The following is a 13,397-nucleotide window of genomic DNA, read 5'->3' as shown; positions in this document are numbered from 1 at the left end:
GTCCCTTGGGGGAGACTTTGCAAGGCTCAGAACGCTGGGGAAGCCCCTCACAATGATGCTCCTCTTGCTGTCCCAAAAGGACTCTGTAGGGTGGTCTCACCTTTAACTTGGTGCTTCTCAGTGTCAACCACCTGGACATCCATTCTTCTTCGAACACCCAGGATATTGTCAGCTCAGGCTGCCCTAATGCAATACCATGGCTGGGGGACTGAAACAGAGGAATGTATTTCCTCATAGTCCCAGAGGCTAGAAATCCAAGATCAAGGTGTAGGCAGAGTTGATTTTTGGTGAGGACTTTCCTCCTGTCTTGCAAACAGCTGCCGTCTTGCTGTCTGTTTACATGGCCTTCCCTCTGTCTCTCTTCCTCTGTAAGGACACTGGTCCTGCTGGATTAGAGTACACGCTTATGACCTCATTTAATCTCAGCTCCCTCCTGAGAGGCCCCATATCCAAATACATTGCAGGTTAGAGCTTCAACCTGTGGATTTTGGAGGATACAATTCAGTCCATAACATCCAGTATCCCTGGGATAAGGCAGCATTTACAACACATAATTCAGTGTTCTCAATGAGCCTGCCAGGAAGTTATCAGAATCATCATTTCCACCTCACAGATAAAGAGGATGAAGTGACTTCTTAATAAGTACAGGATCCTGGAGTAGAACTGTTTCTTTGATTCTAAATCACATGTTCTTTGATCTGCAACACAGAATGCTGGCCTTATAAACACTGGAAATGAAATACTGCACTCTTAGTGACTTAATAAGGATTAGGTAATATATGGAATATTATTTACAAAATAATGTTAAGTACAAAAATAGATCACAAAAATATATGTTCTCTGTGGATACAACCATGTAAAAATTATGGATAAAAAACTATGGATAAAACTTCTAAAGAAACAAAAAATGAAGTACAGGGTGGGAAAAAAGCAGGTTTACAATTTTCATATGGAAAATAATTCAATAATTAACAAATAATGCAAGAATAAACTGTTTTGTGTACTCATGGCTATAAATCTGCTCTCCCCCTTGTACTTTGTCTTTAAGGTGGCAGGGTTTTTTGTTGGGTTTTTTTTTAAGTTGACTTACGAAATACACTATTAAATGACAGACTTTTAGCTCTACCAAGCAAGACAAGTTAGAAGTTGGTGGAAACAGGAGAACCATGTGTCCGTTGTCACTAGTTTTTTGGGGACCCAGAGACTTAGGCCAGATGTCACACACCATTGTGCTTGCCAGGCTCCTTCACTCCGAAACCTCCTTCGGCCCCAGCTTCCCTGGCCAACAACCGCTCTAACTCTGCTGATCGGCAGGGCAGGTCCCTGGGACTTGAGAAGGCTGAAGCCAGATGTAGTTTGGACGATCAGCTACTGCAGGGGCAGGAATGGACATTGGGCCACCATGAGGAAGAAAAGAAAATATCAAACGTAAGCAAAGACTGTCCCCGCAAACAGTCCCCGCAGCGCAGGATTTGGGCCAGCAGGAGCTAATGTGGAAAGGCAAGTGTGAATAGAGCATATGTGTGTAGTAGGAAGTCTGGGGGGGGTACCCCAAGAGCTTTCTGAAACCTCAGCCCCAGTAGGCTGGCCCCCAGGAGCCGTCTGGTCCCAGCTGTGCTCCGAGACTCCCAGGTGAAAGCACGGTGTATGCAGGTGCATTGCACAGTACCGTAGTGAATGTATGACTGTGACTGGAGAGTGCCCCCCTTTCATCCAAGAACAGTCATGTGGCTCGTGAATCGTGACTATTTTGCGACCGGGTTCTGATAAAAAGTGTGCCGTGGTGCGTGTCCCCTTGGTCAGCACGGGCACGGAGGGCGTCACACACCCTTGAGCACACTTGTCGGAACGGATATTTTTCTTCCAAGCCCAGAAGCGGTTCCTAGCATGATCTCTCTGTTTTAGGAGTTCATAGATTTAGACTGCACAAACAGATTGAAACCAACTAAATCAGCCCAGACATGTTATCAGCCCACTCAGGAAAAATAGGAGTAATTTCCAAATCCAGTATGAGAAAATCCGCATATTTTACAAAGGAAAATGAGCGATCGATTCTTAGCTCAAGGAAGCTCCCTATAAAAACATATTCCTCCAGAGGGCCCCTTTCTCAGTATGTGAGCTATTTTACATACGAGTCGATTTAACTAAAAATCTTGTTTCACATATTTCACAAACATGCACACCTCTGTGTAGGCCGTGTGCACACACATTGCCCCACCCACTGTGTGAGATGCAATGGTGCAGCCTGGGGCTTGTCCTTTGACAACCAAAGATGTCCTTTGTGGTGCCATTCTCAAAAATGTTAAGAATGTCCCCCTGCACCCCTTAACAAAGGCTTTTGTATTTACTGACCATGGATTTATCTTGATTGTGTTTGTACTTTCAGTCATGTCATTTTGGAAATAATGAGTTGTGTGCTTTCCACTTGTATTTAGAGAGTATTCTTTTTTTCTCTTAACTCAGGCTACAAACTCAAATGGCTAGCGTGCTGGGTCGGTGCAGCGGCCCGGCAGGAGCACTGAAAGCACTGGAGGGGCCCAGTGTGGCCAAGGGGTTCTGATTTTTCCCTGGGAGCCCCTAAGTCTGGAATTTGTTAAGGGTTTTATTTATTTATTTTTGGAGAAAGGAGAAGGGAGGGAGAAAGAGAAGGAAAGAAACATCAATGTGTGGTTGCCTCTCAAGTGGCCCCCACTGAGGACCTGGTTCGCAACCCAGGCTTGTGCCCTGACTGGGAATCAAACCGGCAGCCCTTTGGTTCACAGCCCAGATTCAATCCACTGAGCTACACCAGCCAGGGCTAAGTCTGGTTGTCAATTGAGTCAAAATTATAAAAAGTCGCTCTGCAGAATAAATAGCCCCCAGTCTGTAGTGATCTCATTTTATTTCTGATACTGTATCTCTGTTTCTGGACAGTGGATACTGCATGTATCCGCTTTATTTCCATCTTAAATTTTCCATTTTACGTCTTTTACATTTCAAGTGTACTTCCTAGTTGCTGGGGTTCGATGTGTGAATCAATAGGCCTCTGATTCTCCACCTTCTAACTCTGACAACTTACAGTAATGTACTATTCTTTCAGCTCTCGTCTCAACACACGAAAGACACTGTAATTACTCCGTAACTGTATAGAAACGGCTACCTTATTTGCCTTGACCGAGGCACAGTCATGTCTCTTTGACTTGTTTGTTTTTATCGGTTGTTGTTGAGAGTCACTGGCGCTTCCATGCTCACCAGCCACTCTCCTTCCCTTCTCTTTGCAGCCCTTCCACCAGGTGGACAGCATACGCGGGACCCGCCACCACGGGCTGGTGGAGAGGGCCTCGAGGACCCGCTACCACCCCCTCCACCGGCGTCCTGCAGACAAGCCAGGACGACAAATATCCTTTCTCATCTGAGGAGAGTATACATTTTGAAATGTTTGGAAGGTTTTCAGGATTTATCTTCTCTGCGATTCCTCTTTGGCTTCAAAATCCTCATTTTATCTGATGAATGGAGGCAATAAAAATAAGTGAGTTGGAAACCGGAAGCATCTCTGCAGCCGTTGGAAAGATCATTGTAGGTGTTTACAAAAATATCAGTAAGGTTCGGTGTGATGAAGTAACGGAACATAAACAGCATGTAATTCAGCCCCATTGTAAGGCTTTCTCAGCACTTGCTCGAGAACTCAGTAGTCAGAGTTAAAGCTGACTTTGAATCCCTTTGAGAGATTTAGTTATCTAGCTAAAACAGATAAACAGATACGTGATTTATGTTTTTTCTGTTGACCTGACCTGCTGTTAGAACTTACAGAAGAAATTTTATATGACTTTCTATTTATGGAGGTTCAAACTCCGTGAATGACAACTAAAATATAAAGCTGGTATTTAGGAAAATTCTTATACAGTGAGGTGCACTCCCGGGCTGTTCAGTGGGAATAGAGAGAAGGGGTGTGCAGTCCCCTGACAGCTCTGTTTGCCCAGACCTTCTCGGGGGCGGCACGGGCTGTCCTGCTGGACCAGCAGTGCTGTGCTAAGGGCTCGGCGCAGAGGGTGCAGAGCCGATCTGGATTTTGGGGTGAGGATGTAGAATAAGTGTGCTGGGGGCCCTGCTCTCTGTCCACTCCTCACACACAGAGGTGAGGGAGGCACAGAGGCAGGGAGACTCTTACTGCAGAGCTGAATTCCTGGCAGTGATGGTAGAATTGGCTTCAGGAGCCTGCAAACCAGGAAGCTGGGGGGAGGACACCCATGTTTACTGAGCACCTCCCCATGCCAGGCACTGTGCTGGGCAGCTCACATGTCATTTAGTCCTCAAGACTTACTGAGTGGTTTATTTTTTTTAACCCCATTTTCCAGTGAGGAGACTGAGTGCCCAAGTTTCTTGCCCAAGATTCCCCTGCTGAAGTTGGAGGAGCCCAGATTCAGCACAGGTTAGGCCAACTGCCTGGCCGAGGCCCACCCCTCACTGCTCCACACATGTCCGCTTGGCCGTGCCCAGGACCACACGCAAGGAAGGCCTGTGGGGGGAGTTGTGCGGCACACAGAGGAGGCTGCTGCTTTTCTTGCCTTCAGGCTCCCTGCAGCTTTTCAACTGTTGAGGCAAAGGATGTTCCCCAGGGACGGTAATTTCTCCCCTCCCTTCTGCCCCCAGGGACATAGCTCATTGGTTCACAGAGATGCCCTGACTCCTCGTTGTGGATACTGTGTGGCTGTCATTACGGAAAGGGAGATGAGAACTGATGTTGAGAATTCCTTTCTGGGATGTGTGGCAGCTTTCACACGGAATGCAGAAGGAAAGGAGAGTGAGGCAGGGCCTCAGCAGATGCACACACGTGTGGGTGGGCCTGCCTCAGATGTTGTCAGATCTCTTGGAATTTGCAAGCAAAAGCCTGTGAGTGTTTCTTTGCTTGGTTTTAACAATATATCTTCTTCTGTTTCTCAGTTTCCTCTTTCTGTGTAGGATTCTCTCTGAATACTGTATATTTGTGTGTGTGTGTAGTTATCTCAGATGCTTTTTGCAGCAAGTATAGTCTAAATGTGCACACACTCACAGCGGTTACAACCAAAGGAATAGCTTGGAAGAGGACAGGATTGAAGAAAAGCCACAGAGAGGAATGTTCATGCACATAATGATTTAAGTATCTGCTGGTGTCAGGTGCCAGCATAGACGCTGCTGATATTTTGGCAAACGTAGTATGGGCCCTCCCCTCAGGATGCTTCTAGTTCAGTGCAGGAAGCAGCGAGGCAAGAAAGTGGTCACAGCCCAGTGCAGTGGCTGCCGAGGAGGCAGCCCAGGGGCTGTGCGAGCTTATCGGGGCAGCCTGAGCGAGCAGGAGAGGGGGTGTGCAGAGAAGTCATCCTGGAGGAAAATCTGAGGTTTGAAGGATAAGTAAGAGGATAATGTGTGCATTTATCCAACAGATATTTACAGGGCTTCTTCTCTGTACAAGGCACTGTTCTAAGCTCTCAGTGGTGAATGAGACAGACATGCCCTGCCTTCTTGAGGTTACAGTCCTGTGGGATATGACAAACAGCAAACAGGTTAAAAAAAAAATCATTAAGACAGTAATCTCAGACCGTTGTAAGTGACAGAGAGAGGAAGGTCGCTGGGAAGGGAATAACTTGTGCAGAGTCCCGAAGAGGGAAGCCATGCTGTGGCCCAGGGGTCTTTGTCTCTTTTCAGGTGATAGTCACAGGCTCTGACCTGGCCCTGTGTGCGGGTCAGCTTCTGAGAGCATCAGCAATGCAGATGGACTCCTGAGGGGAGGAGAAGCAGGGACCCAGTTAACATGCAGATGAATGGAAATTGTTCAGCAAACAGTAAAAGTCTGATTCACAGATCATGAACTGTTTCTAGATTCTCCTCTTAAGCACCTAACTGGGGTCCTGGGACCAGACATCTGATCAGAAAAAGTTCTTTAGCATAGGCCTGCCCATTAATGAACAGTGAGTCTCTTCTGAGCAATCAAGGGACTGTGAGGTACAGTAAAAGATAACAGTGGAATGATCTTGTGTTGAGGTATCAGTACGTGCAGGAGAACTGGAGGAAGAGGGCTATGATTCCATCTTTCCTGTGGTGGCATGTGTTCATTTGATGTTGCATTTTCCACTCCTCTATTGCCTCCTAAATGAAATTTCATCACTTGAAACTATTAACACTAGTTTGAATCTTTGCTAGAACAAAAAGAAAAGCTGTATTCGGATTTCTCTTGTTACAGCTGTTTCTTGGGTGTTATTTTAGAATGGGCAAACTGGCCTAGCCAAGGGTTTGCCCTATGATATAGTGATCTCAGATGAAACGAACATTGTTTAACAAATATTCCAGCTTCCTCCCAGAGTGGGCAGCCACAACAAGCAGAGCTCTGGCACAGGGAGATTCCTTCTGCGGTGGGCGGCGTCACCGCAGAGGAGGCTGGTGCAGTGAGCGCTGCTGTGGGCGTGGGCGGGCACTGCCCAGCAGCACTCTGGCTGGGGGCCACACTCCAGGCAGAGGAGAGGCGGGGACCAGGCCTGAGGACTCAAGGTAGGAGCTCTTCCACCTTTCTGCGGCCACTCGTGTCTTCACCAGCCCTCTAACTCCTCACTCCCCACGGACAGCAGACGTGTATCCCAAATGCCGTGTTATTGCATCCCTGAACTATTAACATAAATTTACAGCAAATGTAATAGTATCTCGGACCTGTGGGTAGTACATTGAGAAAGAAGGGGAAACACTGCCAAATCATAGAAAATGCCTTCCTCTAAAGAAATGTGTTTTTAGAAAGAGTAAAACAAACTATTAGCACATTTCTGATTTCTATTCCCAGGAAGGTGTGAGAGTATGCTGCATCCAGGAAACTAGCACGCACAGCGGGGAGGAGGGGCCTTGACACCTGCCAGTTAGGAATGGCCGTCCTCTTGGCCCTAGGCCTTGCTTTGGCTCTTTCCATTCAGCCAGGTGAAAATTTCAGGGCCTGGTTTAAAGAACACTGCTGCTTTGAAATGCCCATCTGCTGCATTTAAGAGTCACTGTGCTCTCCCTCCTGGCTGTCAGTTAATATCAGGGCTCTAGAAGTTATCTTTAGCCCAGGGTTTCCAAAAGTTATTTGATCACAAAATCCAATTCTTACATCACACCCATTAGAGAGTTTCATCTCAAAGGACAAGGAAATGCTAGTTTTTAGAGTCCTAAGGGAAAAACGTTCAGACTTCAAAATTTCACACGCCCCCTGTCTTTCACTCACGAGCTAAGGGAACCAAGATGTTCTCGTGGATGCAGAGACTCGAAAAGATGCCAATCATCCACCTCTTAGCATTTGCCTTTCACATGTGCTCTGCAGGATAGAGCTGGAGGTTAAAGGACAAGAGGAAGTAGAGTGAGGGTAAAGACATGGTTGAGAAATTAAGAAGGACCCAACACTGTGACCTGCTTTATATATTAAATCTGACCCTGGACCACATGTTGGTGGGTGGGGTTGATGAAGCCAACTCCAAGTTCACTTATTCCACCAGCTGCATGAAAGGTCACAGGCCTGCCTTACCAACTCTGTCCCTGGTCGATCAGAGTTCCCGAGGGCCCAGGAGAAGGTGGCAGCCCCAGGCTGCCTCCGGAGGGCAGTTCCTGTGCCTGGTCCCAGGTGCACTTACCACATGGGAACAGGAAGCCAAAAGAAGAACCCCGCTCTGCTCGCCAGCCACGGGGCACGCAGCACACAACAGACAGGGTGGAACTTGTTGGAGCTTCTGTGGTATGGTGTCCCCACCCACGGATGAATGGGCCAACAGATGTCTTCTCTTATCGCCAGAAGAGCTGCTCCCCTTTCTTCCGGGAGGAGTAAGAACTTTCCCTCTAACACTCCCCGAGCACGGAAGGAGTAGGAGTCCCCTTGTCAGCAGATTGAGGCAGGGATTTTCCTCCTCAGGCCTGCAGGGACTTGGGGAGACTGTGGGGTTCTCACCTGGAACACCAGGTGGGTGGCGTCCTGCATTCCACACGAGGGACTGTGTGCCATGGCTGTCAGGACGGCTACACGCTGACTGCACCTTGGCACTGGAGGCTGGATGTTGAGTGTTTACATCCCTGCCACACCCCTGCATTCTGCTTTGTGTCACCAGTGCTGGGCTTCGAGGGTGGCAGGTGCTGAGAGAAGTAGTTAGCTCCTACTTGATGAAACTAAACTTTTCTGGACTCTAAAGAAAAGAGAAAGGCAGATTCCACAGGCTGCGAGACTCAGTGGCTGCCGCTCAAGGGCTCTGCCCCCCGACACGCTGCTGTGTCCCGTCTCTCAGAGGCTCCCAGTCTCTTTACCACTGTGTCCTCTTCTGTCTCCTGTGGAGGTCCCTTCTAATCTGCATTTCATAGAATTAAGTCTGATTAAGTTAGTGTTGAAGAAAGGTCTCTTTTGAAAGAAGATTCAGATTAAGAAATAAGTTAACTAGACATGACAAAACTAACACACAGAAAGTGAAACTTGTGATCTTAAAGCATCTCCTGGCAAAGGAAATATTTCCCAGTAAATCGTTAAGAGTTCATTAGCTTCGTGCCCACATTTTACTGACGCCATGTTCTGCGTTCGCCTGTGGCACTCAGCCCAGCCTGTGTGTTGGCCCCATCTCCATCCAGGCTCCTGCTTCCTCCTGAGTCCAAGCGTGATGGCTTCTTGCCTCAAGAATCATTGGCGTATTTTTAGTAGGAGAGAAATATGATCAAAAATTTGCAGAGAACTGTTCTTTCGGTGCAGTTACTTCAATTCACCGAAATGTCTCTGCTGCGCTGCACGTGAGGGCTGCAGGAGCGCGTCTGTTTCCCCACGCATCTGCAACAGCACGGGCTACGTGAAACGCAGCCCCTGACCACAAAAGGAAGTTTATGTTTCTCCACCATCTAGGGCAGCTTTTTTTGTTATAAGTAACAGGAACCCTCCTCAACTTGAAAAAAGGAAATTTGTTGGCTTCTGTCACCCAAAGGCTAGGTTCCTACAATAGCACGGGGACTCTGTATCTGTGAAGGGCCACCTTTGTGTTGATGTCACACACAGATGGGCTTCCGCCACTTCAACGGGGGGAGCTCCTTATTCTTCCTGTCAGAAGTACTCTTTGGTCTGTTTGGCCAATCCTTGGGCCAGTTGCTGTTTCTAGGGGAGGAAGGTACCTGACTGCAAATGCTGGGCCTGGGTCCCTCCCTCGGGGCAGAGTGAGAACCTCACCAGGTCTAGGGTGGGGGGGAAGGGTGTTCTTACAAACACAAGCTACAAGGCAGGCAGGAAAGTAAGAAACAACCCACATGATCATGCAGACACAGCGCTGGTTAGAAGGCAGGGGAATGGACTCTTCAGAGGAAGTCGATAAGAGAGAGCCTGGAGGAGGAGCTAGTGGGCGTAGAGGTGAAGATAAGAGCCCCAAACTCAGTTGTTCAACTCCCCATAATGCCAGTGTCTTAATTCTGCTTCACCTTTTCATTAAGTTTGATTTTCCTTTATTAAAAATTCTACTTTGATGGGAGTTCTTTTGGAGCCAGTTACCCGTCACAGCCCCTGGATGAGAGTTGGCCAAGGTAAGATGGGCATGTGTTATTTTTGGATGCTTTCACTTTATTTTATCTACCTTGAATGTGGAATTTCTGATAAAGCAGAGACTCTTGTTTGCTCTTATAAAACTTGTCTTTTCATGTATAATCATAGGCTTATATGAAAGTGTAAAATGAAAAGTTATTTAAATAAAGCTAGGTCTTCACTTTTAAAACCTAAAAGAAACACATGTGGAATACATTTACCAGTAGAATACTCTGACTTTTTATTCTGATATTCGAGACATGGAAAAGTAAACACCTGTCTTCAGGGTGTTTAAAAAGGAAGCTATGGAAAGGAACATAAATAAGCTTTGGGAAGCTCCCAAAGAGGTAACTTGCACAGCGGATTTGATTAAGGGTCTCTCTGAATATTTTGGTACACAGTGGTATATACCCCCCCAAATAGTTTTGGTTTTTGTATAGAAGGTAACAATGTAAAATTAACTGAAAAGATTGTTACATCTACTATATGTGCAGTATCATTTCCAGACCAAGTCAGATTTAGGAGGGAAACAATTAGCTCTCTGGGCTGATGTGTGCCCCCGTCCATTTTCGGGGCACATAGTCACCCAGAACTTACTGCAGCTGATGTCGGTGGGACCTGGCAGCAGTCCGTGGGAAGAGGGGCAACAGCCAGCCCTACCTCAAGTGGGTTTTCAACTACCCTTAGGAATCTCGGGACCCAGGGTTGTAGGATAAATACGATATTTTAAATCATAGAAAGATATCTCCAAACTGATATTTTAAAACTTGTGTCCAGGAAAAAAGGCCTCGCGCTTTCCAGAGCACTAGGGTGAGGTGGGTGTTTTCATAAACTGGGGAACAGTGACGGTTATATCCCTCTTCGCGGCCCCTGTGAGGGAGTGCAAAGCCCTCACATCCAGAACTGGCCTGGCATTCCCCGCGCACATGCCGGGCTTGTGACGAGGGTGATGTTTTGCATATCTGGAGGAAGGCCTCGTATCCCCTAGAGAGCAGCTGTCGCAGATTTGAACTATTTCAAAAGGTACTCAAAGGTGCTTTATTGCCCACCGCTTTGTTAAACTCCTCATGTGCCAGCTAGCCAGTCCCACGCTCGTGGATTTGGGGTACTTTGTGTTGCCTAAATCACCAGTCGTGGGACCTGGAGAGATCATTCAGTCTGACCTCATTTTGACAATGAAGACCAAATGGGCAAGCTGAAGGGACTTATCTCAGGTTGTGCAGCTAGGTGAGGAAGACTTCTCAGACCCAGGTCTGAGATTCTTCTTTGCTGCTTGTGAATTGAACTTGTCTTTTTATGTTATTCTGGTTTTTAAAGGCAGCACCCTCCTTGGAAAGAAGAAAAGCATCCTGGCTTCAGGCTGACATCTGCACTTAACAGGTACATGCATTGTTGCCCAGTAGAAGTAACTTTTCAAGACGCCCAGTCCATTCGGTTGCCTGATGTTCTTTATTGTCTAGCTGCCAGAGTCTGTTCCTATCAGTTGTGTTTATGTGAAGTGTTAAAGAAACAAAAAACAAAAAAACAACCCCAAGCCCCCACTGTTTACTGAATGTCCCCAGAGGACAGAACAGCACCCTGTGGGGACGTGAGGTCTGGGGTGGGGCCACAGGCCTCTTACCATGTGAACACGTTACGGAACCACTCTGTGCCTCGGTTTACTCATTTGGAAAAGGGAGATAATACTGCCTGTATCAAGGGATGGTTGTGAGGGTCAGGGAACACTCGGGGATGGTATGCCGTCAGTACGTGTTAGCTCTTGTCACGGTCACTTTGGGCCAGGCTCCGGTGGTCTGCAACATTTTTTCCATCCTGATAACATCCTATAAGAGAGAGGGTTTATTCCCCATTGTTCTAAGGGGTTAATGATTTATTCAAGGCCACTTAGCTAATATGTGATGAAACTGGGATTAAAAAAACTTTTTCTTGTGCAAAATTTTAAACATACACAAAAGAGAAGTCAGAAGCAGCCCCGGTGCTCATCCTTCAGCGCTGGTCCCTAGCATCCTGCCAGCCCTGCTTCTTCTCGGCCCCCACCCCCATCGCGCACTGGCTGGGCCTTGTCTTCCCCATAACTGTATCGAATAGTATAAGGCTGATAAGAACCTTTAAAAAGCGTAGCCACAATTCATTATTACACTTAATAAATTAACAATAACTCATTAATATTATCTAATGCCTGTCTATATGTCTTATGTGGGTGTATCTATTGGTGTTTCTATTGAGAGTAGAAACTGTTGAGAGATTTTTAAACATTACTTATTAATGAATTTTTAAATAGTAAAATAAAAGTAACAAACGCATCATGTTAGCATAAATATTTTTTTAAGAAAGTTATATTTTCTAAAACAAAACATTTATTGGGAAGAGTGGCATTGTGAACCCTTTAACAAGTCCCCTGAGGACAGCTGGGTTCTCTGCTTACAATCCCGTGTGTGGCCCCGCCCCATGGCCCAAGTGCCCGCAGAACGCCTCTGCTCTCATCGGGGGATGGGTGAAAGGGCGAAGCACTTTTTAGTATTAATCGAAAGTCACCTTGACTCGCACTCTTCCTGGAAGGGCCCAGAGCCCTGCTGCCATCGGCGATCCTCACACAGGAGGAAGGACAGGACGGGCGGGCCGGGCCTCCCACGGGGCCACACGTCTAACGCCTTGTTGAAATAGATCATTACGCTGCATGTCAGCTTCAAGGCGTGAAGCCTTGCGAGTACAGATTCAAGTCATTTGGGTGGTGTGGGTCATCCTCAGGCTGTTGTTGATGCGAGGGGCTTCAGGTAGGTCCAAAGCCCTCATTTTATGGATTATTGTAAATCCTTACCCTTACCTTCTCTCCCGTTGGTAATGTGCAGCAAGGAATATTCATTTTCACTAAGGAGAAATGGATTTTCAGCCACACTCTCTCTTCCCACCCTTAGGACCAATTCTGATTCTGCTCTTCACACCAGTGCTCTGAGCACCAAGCCCCAGGACCCCTACGGAGGAGGGGGCCAGTCGGCCTGGCCAGCCCCATACGCGGGTAAGAGGCAGCGGCTGTGCTTCCTGCCTGCGCTTTCTGTTAGGGTCTTACCTGGTGCATGCACTTCTCCAGCCCAGTAGTCTTCAGAGAAGAAGCTGGTGGGGGAAAGGTGCGTGTGCTCACGGGAAATGAGAATGGAGCTTAAGAGGTCACGTACTTTGTTCCTGCCTCTCCTCTGGCAGATGCTCCCTCCTTGGCATCTCTTGGCCCTCCAGTTGCCTTTCTTCCCCACTGTACTCATTGTATTCACGTGGACTCATCATAACTCAATAACTGGTCTCCTCATTTCCAGTCCTGTATACCTCTAATCCCATTTTATGTGGCTTCTCTGAAGGCTCTCTCTTCTCATCTAAGATCTGAACCAACTGAGAAATAAAATCAGAAGTGACAAATAGAGCCACATATCATCTTTATTGATGCCAAGTGGGCATGGCTTCTCTCTGTGGGTCCATGCCTGTTATGCCTGAACCCCAGAATGAGGCCGGCTGCCCTGTGTAGCCCACACCCAGGGTGGCTGCCATGAGAGGGCTGAGGGCAGACGGAAGGGCAGGGCCGAGCAGAGCAGGCATGCCCTGAGAAGAAGAGGGGCTCGACTGGGGCTGGGCATCACTGGCTCAGTGTGCCCCATTTTGCTGGGTAGAGCATCGTTCCACCTCCCTTGGGCCTGAGTAAAGGGGAGGAGAGAGCCAGGAGCAACCAAGAGTGGGAGAAGCATCTTCATGCCATCTGCTTCCAGAGTGAGCTCAGACCTGATCATGTTAGTCTCCTGCTTACAGTCCTCAATCCTGCCTACCCCCCGAGGAGAGGGCCCACACCTGTCCGTCCGCAGCGACAGGAGCGCCAGGCCCTGGTCCTCTTCCACCCCTCTCCCTT

General features: G+C 47.6%; 1 protein-coding gene across 1 annotated transcript in view; it reads left to right on the top strand.

Annotated features, from left to right (window-relative positions):
- The window catches only part of CRTC3 (CREB regulated transcription coactivator 3), a 74,010-nt gene that overhangs the window by 37,781 nt on the left and 22,832 nt on the right, over positions 1-13,397 (top strand). The window contains exons 3-6 of the mRNA XM_053912741.1: positions 3,261-3,377; positions 9,449-9,510; positions 10,826-10,888; positions 12,424-12,524. Of these exons, the coding sequence (XP_053768716.1) occupies positions 3,261-3,377; positions 9,449-9,510; positions 10,826-10,888; positions 12,424-12,524 (343 nt within the window). The remainder of the gene's footprint in view (positions 1-3,260; positions 3,378-9,448; positions 9,511-10,825; positions 10,889-12,423; positions 12,525-13,397) is intronic.

Source organism: Desmodus rotundus, chromosome 10 (assembly GCF_022682495.2).
Source record: "Desmodus rotundus isolate HL8 chromosome 10, HLdesRot8A.1, whole genome shotgun sequence".
Taxonomy (NCBI): domain Eukaryota; kingdom Metazoa; phylum Chordata; class Mammalia; order Chiroptera; family Phyllostomidae; genus Desmodus; species Desmodus rotundus.
The sequence above is the reverse complement of the archived record's forward strand: the minus strand, read 5'-3'. Positions and strand labels throughout refer to the sequence as shown.